Consider the following 23,267-nt stretch of genomic DNA (forward strand, 5'->3'; position numbering starts at 1 on the left):
ACTGCACCTCCTCAGGAAAGCAGGCGAAGTTAAGATATAATTATGATAATCATTTGCCAAGATAACAACACATTATTTAGTGTTAGTTTTACATTTTGATAACCATCTGTTTAATGTATGTTTAAACCTTTGAGTGACAATTAAGTACATGGTACGGCACAAATTAGAAGGGGACACCCATTCCTATATGTGCCTACCCTGGGCTGGGTGGGGGCTTTTAAGAAAATGAGTCAGTTTATGTCACTACTATTTGGCTTGGAATTTATGAAGAAATAAATAGAGAAAACTGTTTATTATACTTGCACCAATATATAATTAAAATATATCACAATTATATTATGATATATTATTATAGGATGTACTGTTTACTCTAAACTAACATATGAATAGTAGACCTGTGTACATGGACCGAAAATGATTAGGATGAATTTTGCATTTCTTTTTTTGGTCCATTTGCTTTTGAAAAAAAACATTCCGTCAACACTCTCTCACAGTCTCAATGACTCCTTACCTTCTCTGCCAGCCATTTACATTTCCCCAACTCCCTTTCCTCAACTTCTCTTCTTGTTCTTCTTTCTTGGTCCACTTCTCCCTGCTATCCGCTCTGTTAACCTAGCCTCCTGGGGCGCTTCTTCAATAGGGCAGAGGCTCCATATACACACCCTCTTCCCAATTTGAGGAGTGGGGGGTTCTCCTAGTTGGCTGTGCCTTGGCTCCACCATTTTGTGGAAATACTCATAAGAGGCCAGAATTATGGAGATGGATCCACTGAGAATGAAAAGTGTTTCTGCACATTGAAAGAAAGAGCGTGGGAAAAAAACCAACAAAAAGCGAACAAAAATTCTGAGCTCTCTGCTTTGTTTTCATGCTTTTGTGGCAAAATTCAGGCAGTTGATGCTGATGTAGTACTCTGACTCCTGGTTACATTGTAGTCTACCTGCCTTACAGAACACTTGGAAATAAGTCCCTTCACACAGTTTTGCTGTGTTGTAATGTGCCCAACACCCACAAAAATACAGAAAGAAATGAAAGTGTTTTACGAACAAAGCATTCATTTTACACCATGCCACATCATGTTTAATAAATGGAGAAGTGCCAAAATACAGCATGATTTAAAGTTGAAGGGTAATGCTACTTTAAAGAAAGCATAGTAGATACACTTCCAACACTGTGCAAATGTTTATAAAAGCCTGGATTTTTGTGGTTTAGTTGCACTCGTAAGCCTCCTATAGTTAAGTATTTAAGCCTTAAAACATATGGGGTAATTGCTTAAAGAACAGGATCTTCAATGGTTCAGAGTGATCAATCAGTTTTTATGACTCACAGTTTTTGTGCATTTTATATTACCGTATTGGCTCGGATATAGGCCGCCCCCGTATATAGGCCGCACCCTAAAAGTTTGGTGCTTTTTTAAAGAAAAAGTTTTTTTCTTAAAAAAGCACCAAAAAAACATGCTGCCACTCTGTCCCCCCCCCAGATATGCTGCCACTGTCCTCCCTCCCCGAGATATGCTACCACTGTCCTCCTCTGCCCCTCCCCCCGACTTACCGGAGCAGACTCCCGGGTGTCTTGCGGGGCCGGCGGGGGACATCTACGCAATACGCGTATACAACTTCCGGTGCCGGCACATCCAGTCCCGGGCGTCGGACGCTAGACCCCGAATATAGGCCGCACCCCCACTTTAAAGACTTAAAGTGGGGGGAAAAAGTGCGGCCTATATTCGAGCGAATACGGTATTTTGTTTCCAGTTATCTTGTGCATAGCTAGAGGCTTTTTTTTTTTAACAACAAAGACCCCCCCTTTACACTAAAATGGTTAAACAGCATTCGAAACACATATACTCTATTTACAGAGCGAGTGGTAATAAGTCACCCAATGCTCATTGATTTTACAGGTTGAACATGCACACGTAACCATGCACCTGCGAAGCCTTACATAATGCACATCCAGTGACACTGAACGATTAAATGAAGTTTGAAAATGTCACACAGTATAAAAGTAAAAATGAGTCACCAAGGAGGCCTAAACCTGCAGGGGACACCCATCCCTTAAGCACATAGCTATGTATATGCACCTTCAGCTATATAGCCCTGGGTAGGAGGGAGAGTCCTGATCAGCAGCCCAGCCCTTTTCTTTGGCCGAATGTGTACAAGTGTCAGGAAGAGATCACTGTGGAGAGGAGAAAACACAAAGAGAGACTGACAAAAAATATAGGTGGAGGAATAGAAAAAAGATTTGAAGGAAGGCGGAAAAAAGGTTATTTAGAAATAGAAGGTAAACTATATCGAGACGAAACCTGGGAGTCAAATAGAAGCTAGGATTTTGCATGGAAAAATGGGAAAAGACAAGATTACAGAAAGCCCTGAGACCCCTAAGGAGGAAGGAGAGGTATCAATGAACAGTGCACAGAAAGTGCTGAATACAGTGACTGGGATGGTACAATCGGTGAGACACAGGAATACTCAGAACCAAAACACGGAAAGCAACCATGAGATATGTAAGTTACAAAACAGTGTGCATGGAGAGCCAGGTAATGGCTAAGAATGTGTGTGTGGAGAGTTACGGGATGCTCGTGAGGAGTGTGGTCCATGAGATGGGATGTGAGTGTGTGTGTATAAATGAGGTTTATAGAATTGAAGTATGTGAGACGTGAGGTTTATAATGTGCAACGTGCGTGACGAGAATAAGCACATGGAAATGTGCAGAATAAACAGGGAATGGAAGCACACAGTTTTCAAGATTTTTTCTATATGGTTTAGCTTTGATTTTATTTTTTAAAGAGTAGCACAATACTGAAAGTGGAAGTCCAATGGAAAAACAAACATTTTTCTTTGAGCTGTGTATAGTAATTTAGTATAGTGTTGAAGGAAAAAAAAACCATTTTATTTTGTTTAAATGAATGTCTTTTATTTGCAGACCTGAGAGCTGCCATTTTAGGCACATTATGTAGGGAATGGTTGGCACTTTGTACCCTCCTACTCCTGTACATCCCCATAACCATAACATACACAAACACACACTCGTTTTTAAACACACAATTACCTTGATTGGAGCTCGTCTTCAGAGCTGCCTGTACATGGTTAATTTCACATACGACTACTGTGAGGTCACATGACGGCGGACAGAGCCGGCCTTAGGTGTTCTGGCGCCCTGTGCGGACTACTCCTCTGGCGCCCCCCATCCCAAAAAACCCTGCATACCAATCCACACGCATACACTAATCCACACATATATACCAATCCACACATATATACCAATCCACACGTATATACCAATCCACACGTATACCAATCCACACGTATACCAATCCACACGTATACCAATCCACACGTATACCAATCCACACGTATACCAATCCACACACATACCAATCCACACACATACACTAATCCACACATATACCAATCCACACACATACACTAATCCACACATATATACCAATCCACATTTACCAATCCACACACATACACTAATCCACACATATACCAATCCACACATATACCAATCCACACATGTACCAATCCACACATATATACCAATCCACACACATATAAATCCACACATATACCAATCCACACATATATACCAATCCACACACATATAAATCCACACACATATAAATCCACACATATACCAATCCACACATATATACCAATCCGCACACATATAAATCCACACACATATAAATCCACACATATATACCAATCCACACATATATACCAATCCACACACATACCAATCCACACACATACCAATCCACTCTCATCTAAATGCTTTCCTACCTTTCCTCTTTTCTCCATACAGCTCCTTTTCCTTCTCTTCGCTCCTCTTCTTCAGTTCTTCTGTCTTCTTCCGGGTCAGAGGGCACGGACAGCGGTGGGCGCGGCTTCAGTGTTGTGCGCCGGGATCTGACAGCAAACCCCGGCGCACAGCAGCTGTTGCCGCGCGGATCACAAGGGAGCGGTATCGGAGGTCTTTAACAGACCTCCGGCTCCCTTGAGTGATTTTAAGCCGGGTTCAAGGGAGATCCTTGAACCGGCTTAAAATCACTCAAGGGAGCCGGAGGTCTGTTAAAGACCTCCGATACCGCTCCCTTGCGAGCCTGCTCCTCCAGCGGCGGACATTACTGTCCGTCTCTGGAGGGGTGCCGGGTGCCCCCCTGATGAGCGGCACCCGGTGCGGAGCGCCCCCCCCGCTAGGTACGCTGCTGACGGCAGCGGTACGCTACGGTGGCGTCGGACCGCGCGGCGGCGCCCCCTGGAGTGTGGCGCCCTGTGGGGTCGCACAGGTCGCACACCCCAAAGGCCGGCCCTGACGGCGGATAGCATGTCCTGACTAAGAAGAAAGTTCCAGAGTATGAATCCAATTGAACATCTGTGGGGTGATCTGAAGAGGGCTGTGCACAGGATATGTCCTCGCAATCCGACAGATTTGGAGCACTTTTGCAAAGAAGAGTGGGCATATATATGTCAAGATTTGCCATGCTAATAGACTCCTACCCAAAAAGACTGATTGCTGTAATAAAATCAAAAGGTGCTTCAACAAAGGTTTTTGTGAGTTTTTTTTTGTTTTTTCCCCAACTCTGTTACTCACCTGTCGTCGGTTCCCACACTGCCGCCACGTAGGACAGGGAGACCCCCCTCCACCGCACAGCCACCTCCGCAGCAGCCGCCACGAAGGAGAGGGAGACCCCCCTCCACCGCACGGCCACTTCTGCTGCCGTCTTCTGAAGAGCCGCACAGGAGAGGCAGACCTCCTGCTGCACGGCGTCCTGCTTCAGCACTCGTGTAAACTGCAGATCTTTATGAAGGGAGATTACACCACACTCAAAATGGTCGCGATTCCCGGACACCGGAAGTGACGTCATGATGGTTTGCCGGGAGATTCAAACTTCCTCTGCGGTACCCTATTTAAGCTCCTCAGACCAGCTATACCTTGCCTTCTGATGGTTGTCTTGTGCTAGTGCCCAGATAGTGTTATACATTCCTGTTTCCCGTGTTTTGACCTTGGCTTGCCTGATCTCCTGAATCCTGACCTCGGCTACGTTTACCCTTGATCTTGCTCTCCGGAATCCTGACCTTGGCTTGTCTGAACTCATTCTGTCCTGGAGTCCTACCTGACTACGGTGTCTCCTACTACTTGTACGTGACACCCTCTCAAAGATTTTAGCTTGTTTTGCAATTGGATTGTTCATGTTATAGGTCACATTAAAGGTGGAAAAAGTTCTGACAAGATTTATCTTTGTCTCATTCTTTAAAATCACAAGAACCTGGCATTTTAACAGGGGTGTGTAGACGTTTTATATCCACTGTAGATTAGTCTTCACAAAGGGCATCAGATGACCCTGCCAGTACTGCAGCATCCCCTATTTCACACTTATGACTCCAGGGGATATTACTTCCTCCACCTGAAATGAATGTACTCATGTTTGTAAATAATCCCCTAATACATTATTATATTTATTGCAGTGCTGCAAAAAGAAATGGAATTCCATCAAGCTGCTAAGAAAAATGATGTGCCAACTATGACCAAGCTCAAGGAACAAAAAGTTAACATTAATGCTAGAAATAACGTGAGTTTCATTGTACACAAAAGTTAATTTCTTGATAACAGGTGTTAAATGAAAATTAACTATAACATTAACACTGACAATATCCAATTTGATAATAAGATTAACACATATTAAGATATAATAGTACAGAGAGAGAGTAGGGTCCTACTCTTGAAAGCTTACAATCTTGTACACCTATGTACATTTTGTACCATAAATGCATCTTCTGACTACATTTTTCACAATGGTTAACAGTAATAAAAATTAATAACCCACTAAAAACTTTTACTGCCATTCAGGAAACTCAGCTTAAATTGTATCAGGACACATAAGATCAAGTATTTTTAGTGATCCAATTTAGTGTGAGGTCACCAATCATAACCATGTAACTTTCCTGTATATCTATTTTTGTAAATATGTAATACTGAGTATTGTCTGTATAGCTGAATCGCACAGCTCTTCACTTTGCCGTGGCAGGGAATCATCTACAAGCAGTGTCATTTCTCCTGGGACATAAAGCCAGAGTAGATATGACTGATAAGGTACGTACCTCATTCAGTATTATTCCAAATGGACAAAGATGCACGTTGTTTAGTGCAAATATACACATACCCAGCACCAATAACTATGTTACACTACTAACATGTTAATCATGGAGCTAATTGAATGAATACTATATCATAATAATGAGCTCATAGTGTTCATAGAGCACTTAGGGTCAAATTCTCTTTCCTCTTTGCCCTCAGATTCTGATAGATTTAGCAACAGTGCAATGTGTAACGGGGGTCTCCTGCTGCTTTTAAGGAGTTGTATCTAATCACTTAAGGGAAGGAATCTCAACCTGTTTTTACACTGGGTTCCATAAAGGGAGACACGTGTGTCTGGGGATGTAATATGTATAAGGGGAGTGTGTGTAGAGCATGGGTAACATAGAAACAGAGAATTTGAGTCAGACCTTAATCAGTCATTAGTCTTAGGCTGAGAATAGTGTTATGTCTATCCCATGCATGTTTAAATTTCTTCATTGTATTAGCTTGTACCAACATGTAATGGGCCCATTATCTATATCAAGTATGAGCCTAGCAGAACCACTAAAAAAGTTAAGGATTGCTTGGTAAACTCCCATCATTTGTCCTACATGTTAAAATGCTACAGGTGCATTCCTAAATCTAGGAAATTGCCTTTCATTAGTCACAAGTGACCAGTTCAGAATTTGATTAGCAAATTTCTGCCCTGTAGGTATCTTGAGAATTCATGTTATACTCAGGACTTGAGGAAAGGTATTTCCCTGCCATCCCAGGTGACACTATGAGAGACTCCTCCTCCGTACCTGAGATAGGGCAGGACTCAGAACATTTAAAAGGCCCCTCCCCTCCTAGCACCCTCAGTGTTTTTTCCTGCCCTACATCAGGTAGGGAGGACTCGTCTCCCGTTTGTTATTTTATTTTCGGCTCTAGGTTGAGCCGTTTCTCCCTAGGGCTAAGCCCCCTCGGGTGGGGGTAGTCTCTGCACCTTAGCCTGTGGCTGGTGCCGCGCTGCCTGGCGCTTACTTACCTTGGCTGTGCGGTGATCCGTCCGGCTTCCTTCCCTCAGCTCCCCGCTGCTTCCACTGCCGTTCGCTGTTCCTAGACGCCGCGGCTCGGCGTCTCAGCATTTTTAAAGATGGCGTCTCGGCTTTTTCCGGCTCGGTTCGCCAGGCATGTCCGGTATGCGTTCCAAGCCTCGTTTTCGTTTCAATTCAAAATTTTGGCGCCAGAATTGCTGCTGTTGCAGCTTGTAGCCTGATTTGGAGCTATTTAAGCGGTGTGGTGAGTTGACAATGGGTTATTATATATTTTCTGACGGTGCTGTTGCATTTTGTCTGATTATGTCTGCTCCAGATAATTCTGAGCCTCCCTCTGTTGAGGAGAGACCTAAAAAGGCTTTAACTAAATCAAAACATGCGCAGTGTTCTGGTTGTCACAGGCCTCTGCAGGATGCTAAGAAAAAGCTCTGTTCTGCCTGTCTAAAGTCCGTTGCGGATTCGGAAGCCTCTGGTGGGAGAGAGTTTTTGGCCTGGCTCAAGGAGGAGATGCAGTCCACCTTTTCGGCTTTTCGTCAATCGGTTCCTGCTCCTTCCCATCTTCCGGCAGTTCGGGAACCATCGCTCCTGGGTTACCAGCAGTTTTCTGACTCCGAGTTTGATTATCCTGAGCTGGAGGAATATTCTTCTGAGGAAGGTGAAATCCGAGAGGAAAGTTCCTATTTGTTCCCGGTGGAAGAAATTGATACTCTCATTTCTGCGGTAAAGTCTGCCATGAACTTGGAGGAAACAGCGACGCCTAAGAAGGATCACTTCTTTGCCGGCTTCTCCAAGCAGTCACCTTCTTTTCCTGTGCACCCTGCCTTATCCGACATCATTAAGCAGGAGTGGAATCATCCAGAGAGGAGGGTTAACCTGTCCAGGCGGGTGAAACGCCTCTTTCCGTTTGAGGAGGACTTTGAAAAATTTTGTGCAACTCCGCTGGTTGACACCGCGGTGATGAAAGTTTCCAGGAAGACTGCCTTGCCGCTGGAGGATGGCTCTCATTTCTCGGATCTGATGGAAAAGAAGGCTGAAGCAGCCGTTAAGAAATCTTTTGAAGCTTCCTCTGCTGCTTTTAAACCTGGCATAGCATCTGCCTCTGTGTCTCGAGCTGTTAAAATCTGGCTGTCACAGATCGAGGAAGAGGTTGCGGCAAAAACGCCTAGAGAAACTATCCTCAAGAACATTGCTGCTCTCAAATTGGCAGTGGATTTTATCTGCGATGCCTCGGTTGAAAATGTCAGGATGTCAGCCAGGGCCTCTGCACTTTCGGTGGCGGCCAGACGGGCCTTATGGCTTAAAGCCTGGGGGGCTGACAATGCCTCAAAGAACAGACTGCTAAATATCCCTTTTAAAGGAGGGTCTCTGTTTGGCGAGGAGCTGGAGTCCCTGCTTGAGAAGACGACTGGGGATAAACATTGGATGCCTCTACGCAGAACTGCTCCCAGGAGGCGGCAGTCCTTTCGTCCATACTTTCCAGGCCAGTCCAGGGGTTATGGTTCCGGTTTCTTTCGCCCTGCAAGGGAGCATGCCTTCCGGGGCAGATTCCATCGTGAGAGAGGTAGACACGACAGGTTCGCCTTCCCCAAAGCGGCCCAGGATCCCAAGGGTTTTGCATGACTCGTCAGTCATCCCGGTGGGAGGAAGACTTCGGCATTTCATGGACTATTGGTTCCTCATCACCAAGGATTCCTGGGTGAGATCCATCATATCCCAGGGTTATCGACTGCAATTCGAAAGCAAACCTGCAGACCGGTTTTTGATCTCCCACCTTCCTCAGAACCTGGAACAGCGGGGATTCCTGCTGTCGGCTGTCCATCAATTTGTACATACAGAAGTCCTTATTCCTGTGCCCCGGCAGGAACAGGGTCAAGGAGTTTATTCTCGGGTCTTTTTGGTCCCTAAGTCACCAAAGGGGTTTCGTCTCATTATAGACCTACGTTTCCTGAACCGTCACCTTCGTTTCCTAAGGTTCAAGATGGAGACCATAAGATCAGCACTGGACTCTCTAAACCTTCAGGACTTCATGGTCTCCATAGACCTAAAGGATGCGTATCTTCATGTTCCTATGCATCCCTCCCATCATCGGTTTCTGCGGATAGCTATTCCTTGGGGTTCAAGAATCAGTCATTTTCAATTTCAAGCCCTGCCATTTGGACTGTCTCCAGCCCCCAGAGTGTTTACAAAACTCCTTGCAGTGGTGGTGGCCCATTTCAGACGTCAGGGCATTTCGGTCATCCCTTACTTAGACGATTGGCTGATTCACACGCATTCAGCGATTCTCCTTCAGTCTCACCTTTCCCGGGTGGTCCAGACGCTTCAGGATCTCGGCTGGATTCTAAATTGGGAGAAGTCCAAGTTAGTCCCTTCTCAACGATTGGAGTTCCTCGGCCTTCGCCTGGATTCCTGCGAAGGAAAAGCTTTTCTTCCTTCGAGCAAGATCAGCGGTATTTATTCCCTAACCTGCAAGGTGCTTTCTGCACGAAAAAGTCCACTAAGGCGGTGTATGTCTCTTCTCGGCAAGATGACTTCAGCAAGATATGCAGTTCCCTGGGCCCTGGCTCACATGAGGGTCCTTCAGAACCATATTCTTCATTTGATGGAACAGAACCCATTCGCCCTGGACAGACTGGTTCGTCTTCCTCCGCATGTCAAGGCATCCCTCTCCTGGTGGCTCCTACGAGATACTCTGGCCTCGGGAAGACGATGGGCCTGGTCATCCAAAGAGCTCCTGAAGACGGACGCAAGCAGTACAGGCTGGGGGGCAACTTATCGGGACGACTTTGCTCAAGGTCTCTGGTCGCCGGCCACTCAGCTCCTACCCTCGAACTGCCTGGAGCTGCTGGCGGTGGAGAATGCCCTTCATCACTGGGAAAAGCATCTCTTTGGCGGCAACATCCTGCTTCGTTCCGACAATCGGGCGGTTGTCGCCTACATCAACAAGCAGGGGGGTACAAGAAGTCCTCGCCTACTGCGTCTAGCTCTCAGGATTTCCTTTTGGGCAGAATCTCGTCTCATGACTTTGTCTGCGGTTCACCTTCAGGGGGCTTTGAATTCCCAAGCCGACTTTCTAAGCAGAACTCCCGTTCTAAGCCACGAATGGGCTTTGCATCCGGCAGCCTTCCACATGATTGTCCAACGGTGGGGAATGCCCGAGATAGATCTCATGGCCTCCAGGGACAATGCTCAAGTTCCGGCGTTCTTTTCTCTCAATCCTCGGGACCAGCCTTTGGCGGTGGATGCCTTCGCTCAGACTTGGAGTTTCAACCTCGCCTATGTTTTCCCTCCATTGCCTCTGATATCCAAGGTTCTTCAAAAGATCAAGTTCGACCGGGCATCAGTTATACTGGTTGCCCCGGACTGGCCCAGACGTGTCTGGTACGCGGGCCTAGTCTCACTCAGCCACGCACCACCCCTACGGCTCCCGGCCTGGGAAAACCTGCTTCACCAGGGTCAGTTCCTTCATCCAAATCCTGCGGTATTTCAGCTGACGGCTTGGAGGTTGAACGGAGGATTCTGAGGTCTCGAGGCTTCTCTGAGCCGGTTACGGAAACTCTTCTGCGCAGTCGTAAGAAGGTCACATCCATCAGATACATTAAAGTGTGGAAGAAGTTTTGTAGCTGGTGTGGATCCAGGAAAATTCTTCCTTCAGAGTGTTCTCCAGCTGCTATTCTGGAATTTTTGCAGACGGGGTTTGACCATGGACTTCAGCCTTCTACCATCAAGGTTCAGATTGCTGCCATTAGTGCTTTACTTGGCTTTGATTTGAGTTCTGTTCCAATCATCAGGCGTTTCTCCAAGGCTATGGTGCGTATTCGTCCTCGCCCTGTCTCCAAGATGGTTCCCTGGGACCTGAACCTGGTCCTTCGCAGGCTCATGTTGCCACCTTTTGAGCCTCTTCAATCAGTGTCCCTACACCTGTTGTCTCTGAAGACGGCCTTCCTGGTGGCCATTACCTCTGCGAGGCGTATCAGTGAACTCCAGGCCCTTTCTATGAAAGAACCGTTTCTGCGTTTTTTTCCGGATAAGGTCATCCTCGCCTTGCCCCCGGAATTCTCACCCAAAGTACAGACGGCGTTTCACAGGGACCAAGAAATTGTGTTGCCTACGTTCTTCTCGTCCCCTCAATCGGCAGAAGAAGAAGCGCTCCATACGTTGGACTTAAAAAGATGTCTTTCTATTTATCTGGAACGCACGCAGCCTGTGCGCAAATCATCTAGTTTGTTTGTAGCCTCTTCTGGTCCCAGTAGAGGTCTTGGCATTTCTAAGCGTACGGTGGCGAAATGGATTGTGTCTACTATCTGTTTAGCTTACACAGCAGCTGGCGGGGTTCCCCCTCCGGGGATTCGTGCCCACTCTACCCGCGCAGTTTCCACTTCATGGGCTGAACGATGTCTTGTCTCGCCTGAACACATCTGTAAAACAGCTACGTGGGGATCTCTAAGTACTTTTGTTCGACATTATAGACTCGATCAGATGGCTCAGGAAGATGCCCTGTTCGGTCGTACGGTTCTTGGGGCGGTGTTTTCCCCCTGAGTTTCTTTGTTTCCCACCCTTCTTCTTTGTTATATCTCTCATAGTGTCACCTGGGATGGCAGGGAAACATTAAGTTCTACTTACCGAGAGCTTCTTTTCCCTGCCAATCCCTGGTGACACGTTTTGTTCCCTCCCTTCCTTTCAATAAATGTTTGTTTTTGCAGCGATTCTGTTTTCCTGTGTGGTCTTTGATATTCACTGAGGGTGCTAGGAGGGGAGGGGCCTTTTAAATGTTCTGAGTCCTGCCCTATCTCAGGTACGGAGGAGGAGTCTCTCATAGTGTCACCAGGGATTGGCAGGGAAAAGAAGCTCTCGGTAAGTAGAACTTAATGTTTCTAAACTCATTAGTTTCATCATGTGATATAGTCCATTCTGGGAATGTACATTCCACAGCTCCACAGGTGACATGGTGTGGCCTAGGGTTAGACAGGTGTTCCTGTACATAGGTACTGTTCTTGCTATCCATGTTCTCACATATCTGCATCAAACTAACCACTTTGGGCTGTTGGTGCACAAGATCACCCAGATGCAACCAGAGGCCATTTCAGAATCTACTTTGGCATTGAGCATGGAGAGGATTTGTTTATTTTTTTATGTCAGTCATTTTTTACATTTTATTTTCATTGATGTATATCAGAAGAGGGGAGAGACATCCTTAGAGCCTTGTTAACCTTCCAACTGATTCCCCCTCAGGTTAACCCTTTGGCGTCTCTTTCGATCTGGTAGTTGGAGAACAGTATAATAATATGTTGAGCCAAAAGGTCATGTTAGGATAAATCGTATAATCAAATGCCAAAGCCAAGGTTAAGATGCCAGAAATCAGATAATGGAATGCCAGGTCAAGGTCAAGTTGGCCACTGAAAACAAGCAGGGTCACAACAGAAACTAGATCAACAGCAAAGCTCTGGTTCTAGACGCAGACAGGACCATCCAAGGACGAAGGCTGGCTGTGCTGGCTTTTTAGGGCCGAAAATGATGATAAAATGATGGAGCTAATACCTTGATCCTCCACAAGTGCAAAATCTCTTAGCTATAACAGGTCTCTTGAACTGAACAGTCGAAAACAAAGGCCTCTTGTGGTGAAGGTCTGGGGTTCCACTGAGCAGGAACTGTGATACACCAGGCATTGTTTGAGTGTGCTAGATGGCCTCATAAAAAGTAACTGCTTAATTTAAAAAAAAATATATGAAACTGTTGCTGAGTGAACACGTAATGTATTTTTCTTTTAAGAATATTTATTTTCATTTTTTTCAATATTTTTTGCGGGAGTAGCACTCACAACACAACAGAATGAAACCCATAAGCAATTTGCAGATTAATGAACCAGTGAAACCAATCATATGTCGCATTTTTCAGTCAAAATCTGATTTCTCTATTAACTGATTTGCTGTGACACCATCGATCTCTGTTTCTTTAAGCATGGCCTGAGTGTGCTTCATCTGGCTGCCTGGTCGGCTGATCTCACTGTCTTCCAAATGTTAATAAAGGCAGGTGCCAATCAGAAGTCTACAAATGAGGTTTGTGTCCTTTATAAATCAGTTTTCATTTACTTGCAGAATATATTTACAAATAATTTGAATTTTGATTCATATAAACACCTACTTTCCAAGATTAAAATATCCACATATTGAATTATATATACATTATATATACATTATTTATACAGTAGAATAAATAAAGTTAGAAAGTGCACTATTTTCTACGGCAGTAAATAACCATAATTATATTATTGCTTCCATACTGAGCAACTTGCACATTCAACTCTATAAGTGCCACTCTGTTGGACCTGAACCCTCAGGTTCCTCTTCTCTAGAAATGTAGAATATTTGCCGTGTATGAGTGTATATCCTTTTCTGTGGACATAGCCTAGAGCGAACTTCAGCCAAAATGGCAGTTTTTCCAGTTACGTCCTCTCCCGAGATCCTCCAATTGGAAAAGAGGACATCACTGAAAAAGCCGAAAGTTCACCTTAGGGCAAAATGGTGGCGCTTTCGGTGAGGATTGGATGATCTGGAGAGAGGATGTCACCGGAAGTTCCGCCATTTGAACCAGTAACTATGTATGAGCATAGTAATTTATCATTTCACTTGCATATAACCTACTCACCCCGTATTTGCAAATAACAGCAGAACTGCTAACAGTGGTGAAAGCCTGTAGTATGGTGCCTGTAGTGGTGAAAGTATAACACATATTTAATAACTTAACCCGTTTATACTTTGTAGGATGGAATGAACATTCTCCATTTTGCGGCTGAGAACAATAAGAATGACATTGTGGATTATGTTCTTAAGGAGCTGCAGCTGAATGACCTGAATGTAGAGGATGAGGTATACAGCTAAGCTAATCATAAGATGTCTAAAATACCGTGCCGAGAGGTATCATTAATGTTGCAGGCCGCACAATTAATAACGAAACATAATAAATACTAAAATTGAAAAAAATAAACTGATACAAATTGAAAAACCCAAACATACATATAAAAAACTTATATAGATTCTTCAGTTAATGTATTCCAGGGGAAATCTTACCTCCCTCTGTAAAGGAGACAAAAATGTGAAGAGAGGGCAGGAGGTTCTTCGTAGCATGATTTCCTGCTGATTGAAAAGCCTTCACGCTGCGCTAAAATTTTAACCCCATAATCTGCCTAAACTAATGTATTTGTGTACCTTAACCTACCTGATCAATCCCAACTAGCCCTACCTGCCTCGCGGTATACTTTTACCAAGTACCTGAACATAACTGTAAAGATGATGGACGAGCAAACCTCCATTTAAGAATCTGCTCAAACTTAACTGTTTGAGTGCTGGGCCCAATATACGTTCTATATTGACTGGGTAGTTAGGTTTTTAAGCATACAGATTCCTCTACCTATGCACAAATATTATGTGACTATTTACATTTTCTTCCCTCTGAATTAGAAAAGTATATTCTAAAAACTGTACAACATATCTTTGAGATTATATTTTTAATATTTCTGTATTTTATGCTTTTATTTACAAAACATTCAAGTTGCACAACAGAACAAAAACATTGCATACCTTAGGACAACACACTGCATTTATTGTCCAATGTTTACTGTGCTCAATGAATGCATGTTGCGAAGCTGTCACGGGCATACAAATTAGTTTTATTATAATTTAATGTGGGCTTTCAGTGGCTCCTAAGGCAGTAGTAGGATCATGATGCAGTTAATATTCCTCCCATAGAAAATGGATATTGTCATATTAGTCTTTATACGAAGGTGATACTTTTTATTAGGCCAGCAAAGAAAATGATGTAGAATGGCATAGACTTTGGAACTTCAGAGATTATTCAGAGTTATTCAATTTAAGAATTCCATTTGACCTACCAGGTCCAGAAAGCTTCTGTGACTCTACATTGCTAATTCCCAACAGCGCCACAGATCTCTTCTGCTCAGGTCCCTTTTACAGCACCATTAGAGACCTACTAATTATCACTGCCAGACTTCTCCTGAGAGAACAAAGATTGCAGGTGTACATATCAATTCTATGTGTCATTTCAATGGAACATTGAAAGTTGTTACTCCTTGGATTATTGATTAGAATGTAAACCAAGGATTGTTTGAAGTTACTTTTACTGATCAGCAGCCAGTTCCCTATGAATCAAATGGATTACTTGGAACATATGGGCAATAGAAAAAAAAAATCCTTCCAGTCATATAACATAATAAATAGCCTTAATGGGCTTTGGATTTGTTGTCTTCCCATTATTGGCTTTTACCTAGGTGTAGCTATGATTTTAGCATCAGTTATTTACAAAAAAGTAAATCGTGAGACAACAAAGTTATGTGTTGAGAGGTTTTATTAAATGGCCCTATTTTGCACTCATGGGGCTCAATATGTTTCCATATGTTTTCTTAATACAAGCCAAGGCTTTAGCGTCACTGAATGCCACTTACAATAATGCGGTTCTGTTTTCTTGAAATTTGCAATAGGTTTTGCAATAAATTGCTTACTGTAGCCTATATTGTGAAAGCTTTAACACAACAAAAATGTCCCATGAAAATTCCCATGCAGAATTGTGCATTTACATTTAAAAAAGTGTGATTTTATGGTCTTGTATTGGTGTACATTACAAAATATAGTGCATAATTAGAGAAAAACTAAAGATATTAAATCTGTTAACCATATGCAATCTCATTATAATTATATCATGCAATAATTTGTATACTGTAAAAATACAGAAACCTCCATATAAGTCAGATATATTATATTTTAATATATTTAAAGGTGTATAATTTAAGCTTCTAGCTTTAGCATTGAATTCAGACCACCTCATTTAAGTCACTTATGTTATAATTTTATCATATTTAAAACTGGATAACATTATTTAAAAGTTCTACCTTCAGTCTTAAATGCAATCCGCCTCATATAAGTCACATCTATTAGCCAAATGCTCCTCTTACACAGCCCCTGGCACATACTTTTGACACTTGGAGCATTAGGATGTTGCCAGCCATGGCTGAATGCAGCTGCACCTTGGCCAGTAGACCATCGGAAATGGAAATCTTATTCTTTACTATAGGGCAACTTTACTATAGATCCAGAGCAGAGTCTTACATATTGTAGGGCAGTCCATGGAACCCCACCTTCTATGCCTTTCCGAATGTGAAAATGTGCAATTTAAGAATAATTTCTGGGTTTCTTGGGAACAATATAACCCTTTCCGGTAAATGGCTTTTCTGCGAGAAAAGTATTACACTGCTCAGGTTAGAATAAATACATGACAGACTACATTTGCAAGTGTGCTAAGTAAACAATATATAATATGCTACTTACTGTCTGTGGAAGAGGCTAAGGAAAAGTGGCGTACAACTTGGCTTTTTGCATTTTGAAATGCACACATACAGGCCAGTGTCACACATATGTGATTTTTTTTCAATTAATCTGCTATCAGAGTTATTTGAATTTTTCTAACTAAAAAGCATTTCAGTTTATATGCTTCTTTAAAGTATTTTCTGTTTCGTGTTGCAGAAAGGTAGGAAACCTTTTCACCTGGCAGCAAACAGTGGACATGTGCAAATGATCAATAATCTTCTGTCTTTCCAGCTGTTTACTTCCGAGAAAGACAAGGTATGTTCTCAGGTGAATGCCTCCTGCCCGCCATCACAGTTAAAGATTGTGAATGTATATAATGTAATATGTAGGTTGAATTAATGGTCTCCTCAATGCTGATAAGTACAGGCAGATCCATCATGCAATCTCAGATACTGTTACATTTTTGTTATTTTTGTTACATAGGTTATATAAGCCTTCAAGACCTCAGAGGTCCTCTCTTCAGCCAGCTTTAGGACTAAGGAGCGAGAATAGTATTAATTTAAGATGCCTTAGTTTGCCATTACATGAAGGGACTGAGGCCTTGAAAGCTTAAGTGACTATAAACTATAAACTAAGTGACTATAAACATTGGCCACTAAAAAGCCCAATCTTCTCAATACAATACTGCAGTAACCATTGTGCGTGTTACACACTTGTTGTCTCCCACAGGAAGGTAACACAGCCCTTCATCTGGCTGCCAGCAATGGACACAATGATGTGGTAGAAGTTTTAATAAACCTTTGGGAAAATATTGATGACCCAAATGAGGTAAAAATTCAATGGATTTCCTGAATTGAGAGCCCCTCTGGCTCTGTATATACATGGAACAGTAACCTTTGTCCAAACTAACATTGGATACTCATTGCTGCTCATTTTAAAGACATTACCAAACTGAAATACTAAAGAAAATTAAATATTACAATACTGAACTAATTTTTTTTTTTTTTAAGATCACCCCTGTTTACAAATTATTTAATTCTAAACAATAAAAAACACACAAAGTTCACTTACACAGACCTGACCCTCATTAGAGGGAAATCCAGCCCTCATTCCAATAAATATTTTCATATAAAGGCTTTTAAATATTATTTTAATTGCTCTGTGAAATATTCATGAACATTTTGCACCACCACCTGGCTTGTGACGAACCCACATTTTTAGGTATAGTGTACTGGGTCAGAAGCCTGATTTTGGAATTAAACATTTTGGTTTCTAAAGTCCTATATAATCCCCAGCTATCTGAAGGAACATCTGGTTCCCACCTCTTTCATTTGCACTCTTAAAATTAGAGTTCCCACAGTCTGCGTTGGACCAGAGTCATGCTGCACCTCTTTCTGGAATTTTAGTCCTCCAAATTCCTCACTCCAAATATTTACACAGTTTGGCAGTCTATCTGTTTACCCAAGTATCTACTTAAGAGTATTCGTTCCAGAAAAGGTGTCTTTTGAGGGGTGAATACATGTCAAGCAGTTGAGTTGGGCCTCTAACGGCTCTTCAGCTGTCAGACTGTAGCTGGTAGCGATATGTTTTGCGAGCTTTCACCTGGCCTCCCTACTATATACCAGGTTACTTACATTATTATCTCCTCTACATTAAATCTACTTTAATCTGGTTTGTACACTGTTTACAGTATAAAATGCTGCAGTCTGTGTAATATAAATTAGCTTTTACACAATGCTGCAGAGCTAAAATAAATATCTGAGGTTAAAACATCTTATTTCATTAATAACCAAGGCTTATGTCGTTTTGTAAGTTTATTTTGTGATGCATATAATCAATAATATGTATATTGCTTTTCTAAACAAACATGCTTATTAGGATAGCCATACCCAGCTCATAATACACTCATGGGAAGAGCAAGTTTATGAAAAATACGAAAAACTGAAGCACTCCCTAAAAAGCATATAAATTCATTTTTAGGGTAATGCTGACATGACCAATGTACTGTATACATACAACAAAGCAAGTGTATTAACATAAAGGTAAAGAGCACATCTTTATGTGAAATCGTCAGTAAGCTTCCTTTTGGTTACCTAATCTCTTCAAACCAGAGAAATCTGTGGGGCAGATAACAGGAAGCACGTAATAGGCATGCTTTATAAATGAGCGCTAAGTTTGGAACACACGCAATACCCCCGTTGTTGTGTGCTATGTGGTGGATCATGAATGTGCAATAAAGCAAATATTTTTGCACATTGATAAATTTCCTCCTCCATTTGTTGGCTTCCATGTGGATCTCCTGCCTTCCTGTTCATCAGTGCTACATGGTAGTATTGGTGAGATTCCACAGAGATTGCGGGGGAAAGGTGGAGACCTGAATGCTACGGTCCCTATTTCATTATTTCAATGGAAGATAACAGGATTTCCCCAACCGGTCCATGATTCCTATTGCCCACTAAAGCAGTACAGTTCCTGAAAATAAGGACTGTCCCATGAAAAGCAGTAATACATCTTACATACTAAACTAGCATGCTGGTGTATGGAAAGTGGAGGGGCCAAGTAGCTCTATAGAATGTTCCTCAACAAAAATACTCTACAAAGCACTGGAGGCTAGGGAGACTTTATTGAAAAATAGTAATAAGTACCATATCATGGGGTTTCCTTGTATAAATGTATGTATAACTAGATAACATGTGTATGTGTGCTGGATAACATTATATTTATACCACAGTTCTCTAACCCCCTGTGTCATTTTTAATCAGAATAGTGCCACTCCATTTTACTTGGCTGTTGAAGGAGGACATGAAGTTTGTGCTGATCTTCTACTGAAGGCAGGAAGTGATATCAACATTAGAACCAAGGTTTGCATAAAGTATTGTAGAACTAACCACCTGGTATTATGCGTGTTCTTGAAACTAAATAGCCTTAGCTGCATTTGTCTATAGAATTAGGTGTATCATACTCAAGGCTGAAGGAATAAAGGGCACCTTATGTCATTTCATTAAAGGATGCAAAACAGGAGAAAAAAAAACAAAAAACAAAATGCAGTAATGTGCTGATGATTCTGGGTGGCACTGAAATTTCTAGGGCAGTACTAATGCATTTTAATTGAGTGATGATCACTAATACATTTCCTATTAATTTTATTTACATACTTAAATATGAATATTTTTAAAATAATATATTATATATAATTGCTAGTAGTTATTTTCAGCTTCAAGATGCTAACAAGAGCCTCTTCGATAACCCCCAATAACATTTTGATGGAATATTAAAGGGACTTACGGTATTTGTTGTAGAGGTTTGGGATATCAAGTTATGTGTGTTTTGCTTATGTATTCATACTAAAACTCTTTCCTAAATTCCATTTCTGTTTAGGATGATTACAGTGCATTACACATAGCAGCACAGAATGGACACAAAAATCTGATTCACTTCCTCCTTGCTAGAAATGTTGACCTCACTCCTAAACTTAATGTAAGTAATAAAACTGCTGTACTGTAACACAAATTCTTTTACAGCGCATGGTTTGTAATTATTTTAATGCTTAAATACAGATAATGTTCCTTTACCTTAAGTGTTCTCTCCAACATTGTTCCCAAAATATTAATAATAATGATGACTTTAACACATTCCTTTTGTCATTTTTGACAAAGACAATGAATCTACCCAGAAGGAGGAATTACTATATTAAGTCTGCAGAAAGCAGAGAAAACCAGTTATAGTCTCCATGCCACCACTTATGATATACATAGTTTCTGGGCACATCCCATATGAGGATGCCACAGAAAGGTTAAAGGTATGTACGCCCAGGGCCGGCCCTACAATGGAGCCGACTGGGGCAATTGCCCCAGGCGGCACTTTTGAAGGGGCGGCACTTTGCCGCCCCAAGCGCTTTTTTTTTAAGCGGAGGAGAGAGAGAGGCGCCGAGTGGTTTTCGCTTACCCGCTCGGCGCCCCTCTCTCTCTCCTCTGCGGCGAGTCTCCGTGCTCTGTCACGGTGCCGGCTTGTAATGCTGAGCGCCGGAAGTGACGTCAATTTACGGCGCTCAGCATTACAAGCCGGCACCGTGGCAGAGCAAGGAGACTCGCCGCAGGACTGTTTAAAGGTAAGTACCGGGGGGGGGTGGTTAGAGTAGATAATGGCGTCGGCGAAGTTTAAAATGCCTGCCATTTTAAACTTCGCCCCAGGCGGCATTAAGTCTTGGGCCGGCCCTGTGTACGCCGTTCCAAAGCTCCCTTCGTTAAAAAGTGCTCCTGTCACTAGGTGCTTCTAGCAGCTGCCTAGGGCTTTCTTACAGACCTGCGAGCCTTGTACGTGATACAGAAGGTGTTCATTTGAATTTTGAATGAAAAATGGACTGCTAGACTTCCTAAAACAGGACTTGAATGCCCTTGTAAAATAACAGTTACCCTCACTTAATCAACAAGGTAAAGCTATCTCAGTTTCTCAGTGTTCCTAGGGGAAATCTAGCATACGTTAGAATATAGTGGTCATCAACCCTAAAACCATATACACTAGCGTTCAAAAGTTTGGGGTCACATGGAAAAGAAAGACATTAGAACACAACAGTGGTGGATGCTGATAAAGGGCCTACGCAGATATTCCAATAAAAATCAGCCGTTACCAGGTACAATAGTCATTTACAACATTAAGAACGTCTACACTATATTTCTGATCCATTTATGTTATTCTAATGGACAAAATTTTCTTTAAAAAATTAGGACATTTCTAAGTGACCCCAAAAAATTTGAATGGTAGTATGTATATTTCACAATTTTACCTACATCAGCCAGTTCTCTTTTGTATATTAAATGTTGCGGCACAGAAAGGAAGTGCAGCTTAATTCTGTGAAATGTCCCGTGGAATATGAAAATGGAAATACACATAGTATATTCAGTGGCAGATATTATTTATTAATTTTGTATGTATTTTTTCTTCTTTCTTTTCTTCGTTTCTTTGTATTATTGCAATGATTTCATCTTATTTTCCTTGTGGTCTTTACCATAGCTGTGAAAAGCTGTATTTTTTCTCTGCAATGTAACTGTAAATGTAAATGTTAAAAAAGTTAAAGAAATATATTTGTATATAGTGGTCCTAATTTAAAATTTGTAAAATGGATTTGCAAATGAAACGATCTAACACCTGAAAGGATCAGGGCGGCAAATAACAGAAGAGAAGTGTTATATTGTTATTGCTACTTATTGTTATATAAATGTATCTTTGTAAAAGATGATAAAATATGCTTCCGTGAAAAACTATTGGCTAGTATATAGTAGTGATAAATCTGTAATTTTCCCAGGCAGGAAGGGGAGTCCAAGTTCATGGGAAAAAAACTTGAGCTATCTCTTACACCAGACTCCGAGCTTAATAGGCTCTGCCAGTGATCATCTACTTATACTGATCCACAGCGAGAGTCTTTGATTTTTTTTATAGTTGGACTGTCTGCCTCCTCCAGTACTCCTCCTTGGGATTGCAGTTTAATTATAGAACTATCAGAAATATTTTAGAAATAGATGAATGGTTTTAAAAAAAAAAATACACAACACACAGGGCTCCTCATATGCTTCAAATAACTCACAGTACAGCTACACTATAGGGATGACTAGATAGATAGATAGATAGATAGATAGATAGATAGATAGATAGATAGATAGATAGACAGTGTAAATAACAAATTGACCCAATGAATCTGCCCTTTTTTAACTTCTTTACTTTTTACTTTCCTTAGATTAGCTCTGTGCAAATCCTGAGCAGGTTTCTGGAATTCCTGTGCTTTGTTTGCCTTTATTATATCCACTGGAAGTTTATTTACCCCTCAGGTTTCTACTCCCTACCTTTAAATTATTCTCTCGCTCTTCTAAGATTTTATTGTTGAATATTAAAACAGATTTATCTACTTATTATGTAGTGTATCTTTTATTGGACCAACAAACAAAAATAAAATCAGAAATGTGACTTTACTTCGTTTCCTATGTTGGCCCAATAAAAGGCATCCACTTTGTCTAAAAACTCCCATGTTGTTATGGATTACTACAGCTATATCCGGCTTTCTTCTTAATCTTTTAGTACAGTATTTCTAACTGTACGATATGGTATCATCTATGTATCAGACTTCCCACTTATCACTCTCAGCCAGTGCTTTCCATCCATTGATACAGGATCCGCTACAGGAAATAGAGAGAATAATCTCTTTGATGTAAAACCTATTAAAATAAAGGGCAAAAGACATCAATGTCCGTGGTAAAAATAACTGATATTTCACATTTTTTCCATCCTCAATACTGGATAATAGAAACGCCCGTGTCTTCTGGCTCGCTTACTTTTCCGGTAAGTCTTGTGACAGCGCTACACCTGTCCAACGGCTTCATCAGGTGCAAAAATAATCCATCATGTATTAATATTAACCCACTAACGCTTCAAGTTATTTGGAGAAAATAGAAATTTAGTAAGCTCCCTGGCAGTGTTATCCGTTACTGAGGATGGGGGAAAAATGTGTAATATATGTGGGCGTTTTTGCTTTTTGCCTTTTATTTTAATAAATAGCAATACCTTTGTATCAAAAAGATTATTCTCTCTCCTTCCAGTGGGGATTCCTTATTACTAGCGGAAGAAAAGCTCTGGCTGAGAGTGATAATCGAGGGTGGCTGTGACCTCTCCCTGAAAGCTGAATGATTGAACAGTGTGTCTGCTCAAAACCATGCGAGTGGACACAATCTACCTTTACAGTATTTCATATTATTGAAAGCTTTTGCACCATTTTATGTGTTATACTTTATTGTAGCCCTGTTGTGAGCTTAAACAAAGATTACGTGTGGATCTTGCGCAGAAACTTTTT

The 23,267-nt window shown here is 41.8% G+C and overlaps 1 protein-coding gene across 1 annotated transcript in view; it reads left to right on the forward strand.

Moving 5' to 3' along the window:
- The first annotated feature begins 2,018 nt into the window (after positions 1 to 2,018).
- The window catches only part of ANKDD1B (ankyrin repeat and death domain containing 1B), a 29,093-nt gene continuing 7,844 nt past the window's right edge, over positions 2,019 to 23,267 (forward strand). The window contains exons 1-9 of the mRNA XM_053447956.1: positions 2,019 to 2,497; positions 5,469 to 5,572; positions 5,995 to 6,093; positions 13,070 to 13,168; positions 13,874 to 13,978; positions 16,646 to 16,744; positions 17,159 to 17,257; positions 19,192 to 19,290; positions 19,808 to 19,906. Coding sequence (XP_053303931.1) covers positions 2,335 to 2,497; positions 5,469 to 5,572; positions 5,995 to 6,093; positions 13,070 to 13,168; positions 13,874 to 13,978; positions 16,646 to 16,744; positions 17,159 to 17,257; positions 19,192 to 19,290; positions 19,808 to 19,906 — 966 coding nt within the window. The 5' untranslated portion in view covers positions 2,019 to 2,334. The remainder of the gene's footprint in view (positions 2,498 to 5,468; positions 5,573 to 5,994; positions 6,094 to 13,069; positions 13,169 to 13,873; positions 13,979 to 16,645; positions 16,745 to 17,158; positions 17,258 to 19,191; positions 19,291 to 19,807; positions 19,907 to 23,267) is intronic.

This window comes from Spea bombifrons, chromosome 1 (assembly GCF_027358695.1).
Source record: "Spea bombifrons isolate aSpeBom1 chromosome 1, aSpeBom1.2.pri, whole genome shotgun sequence".
Lineage (NCBI taxonomy): Eukaryota > Metazoa > Chordata > Amphibia > Anura > Pelobatidae > Spea > Spea bombifrons.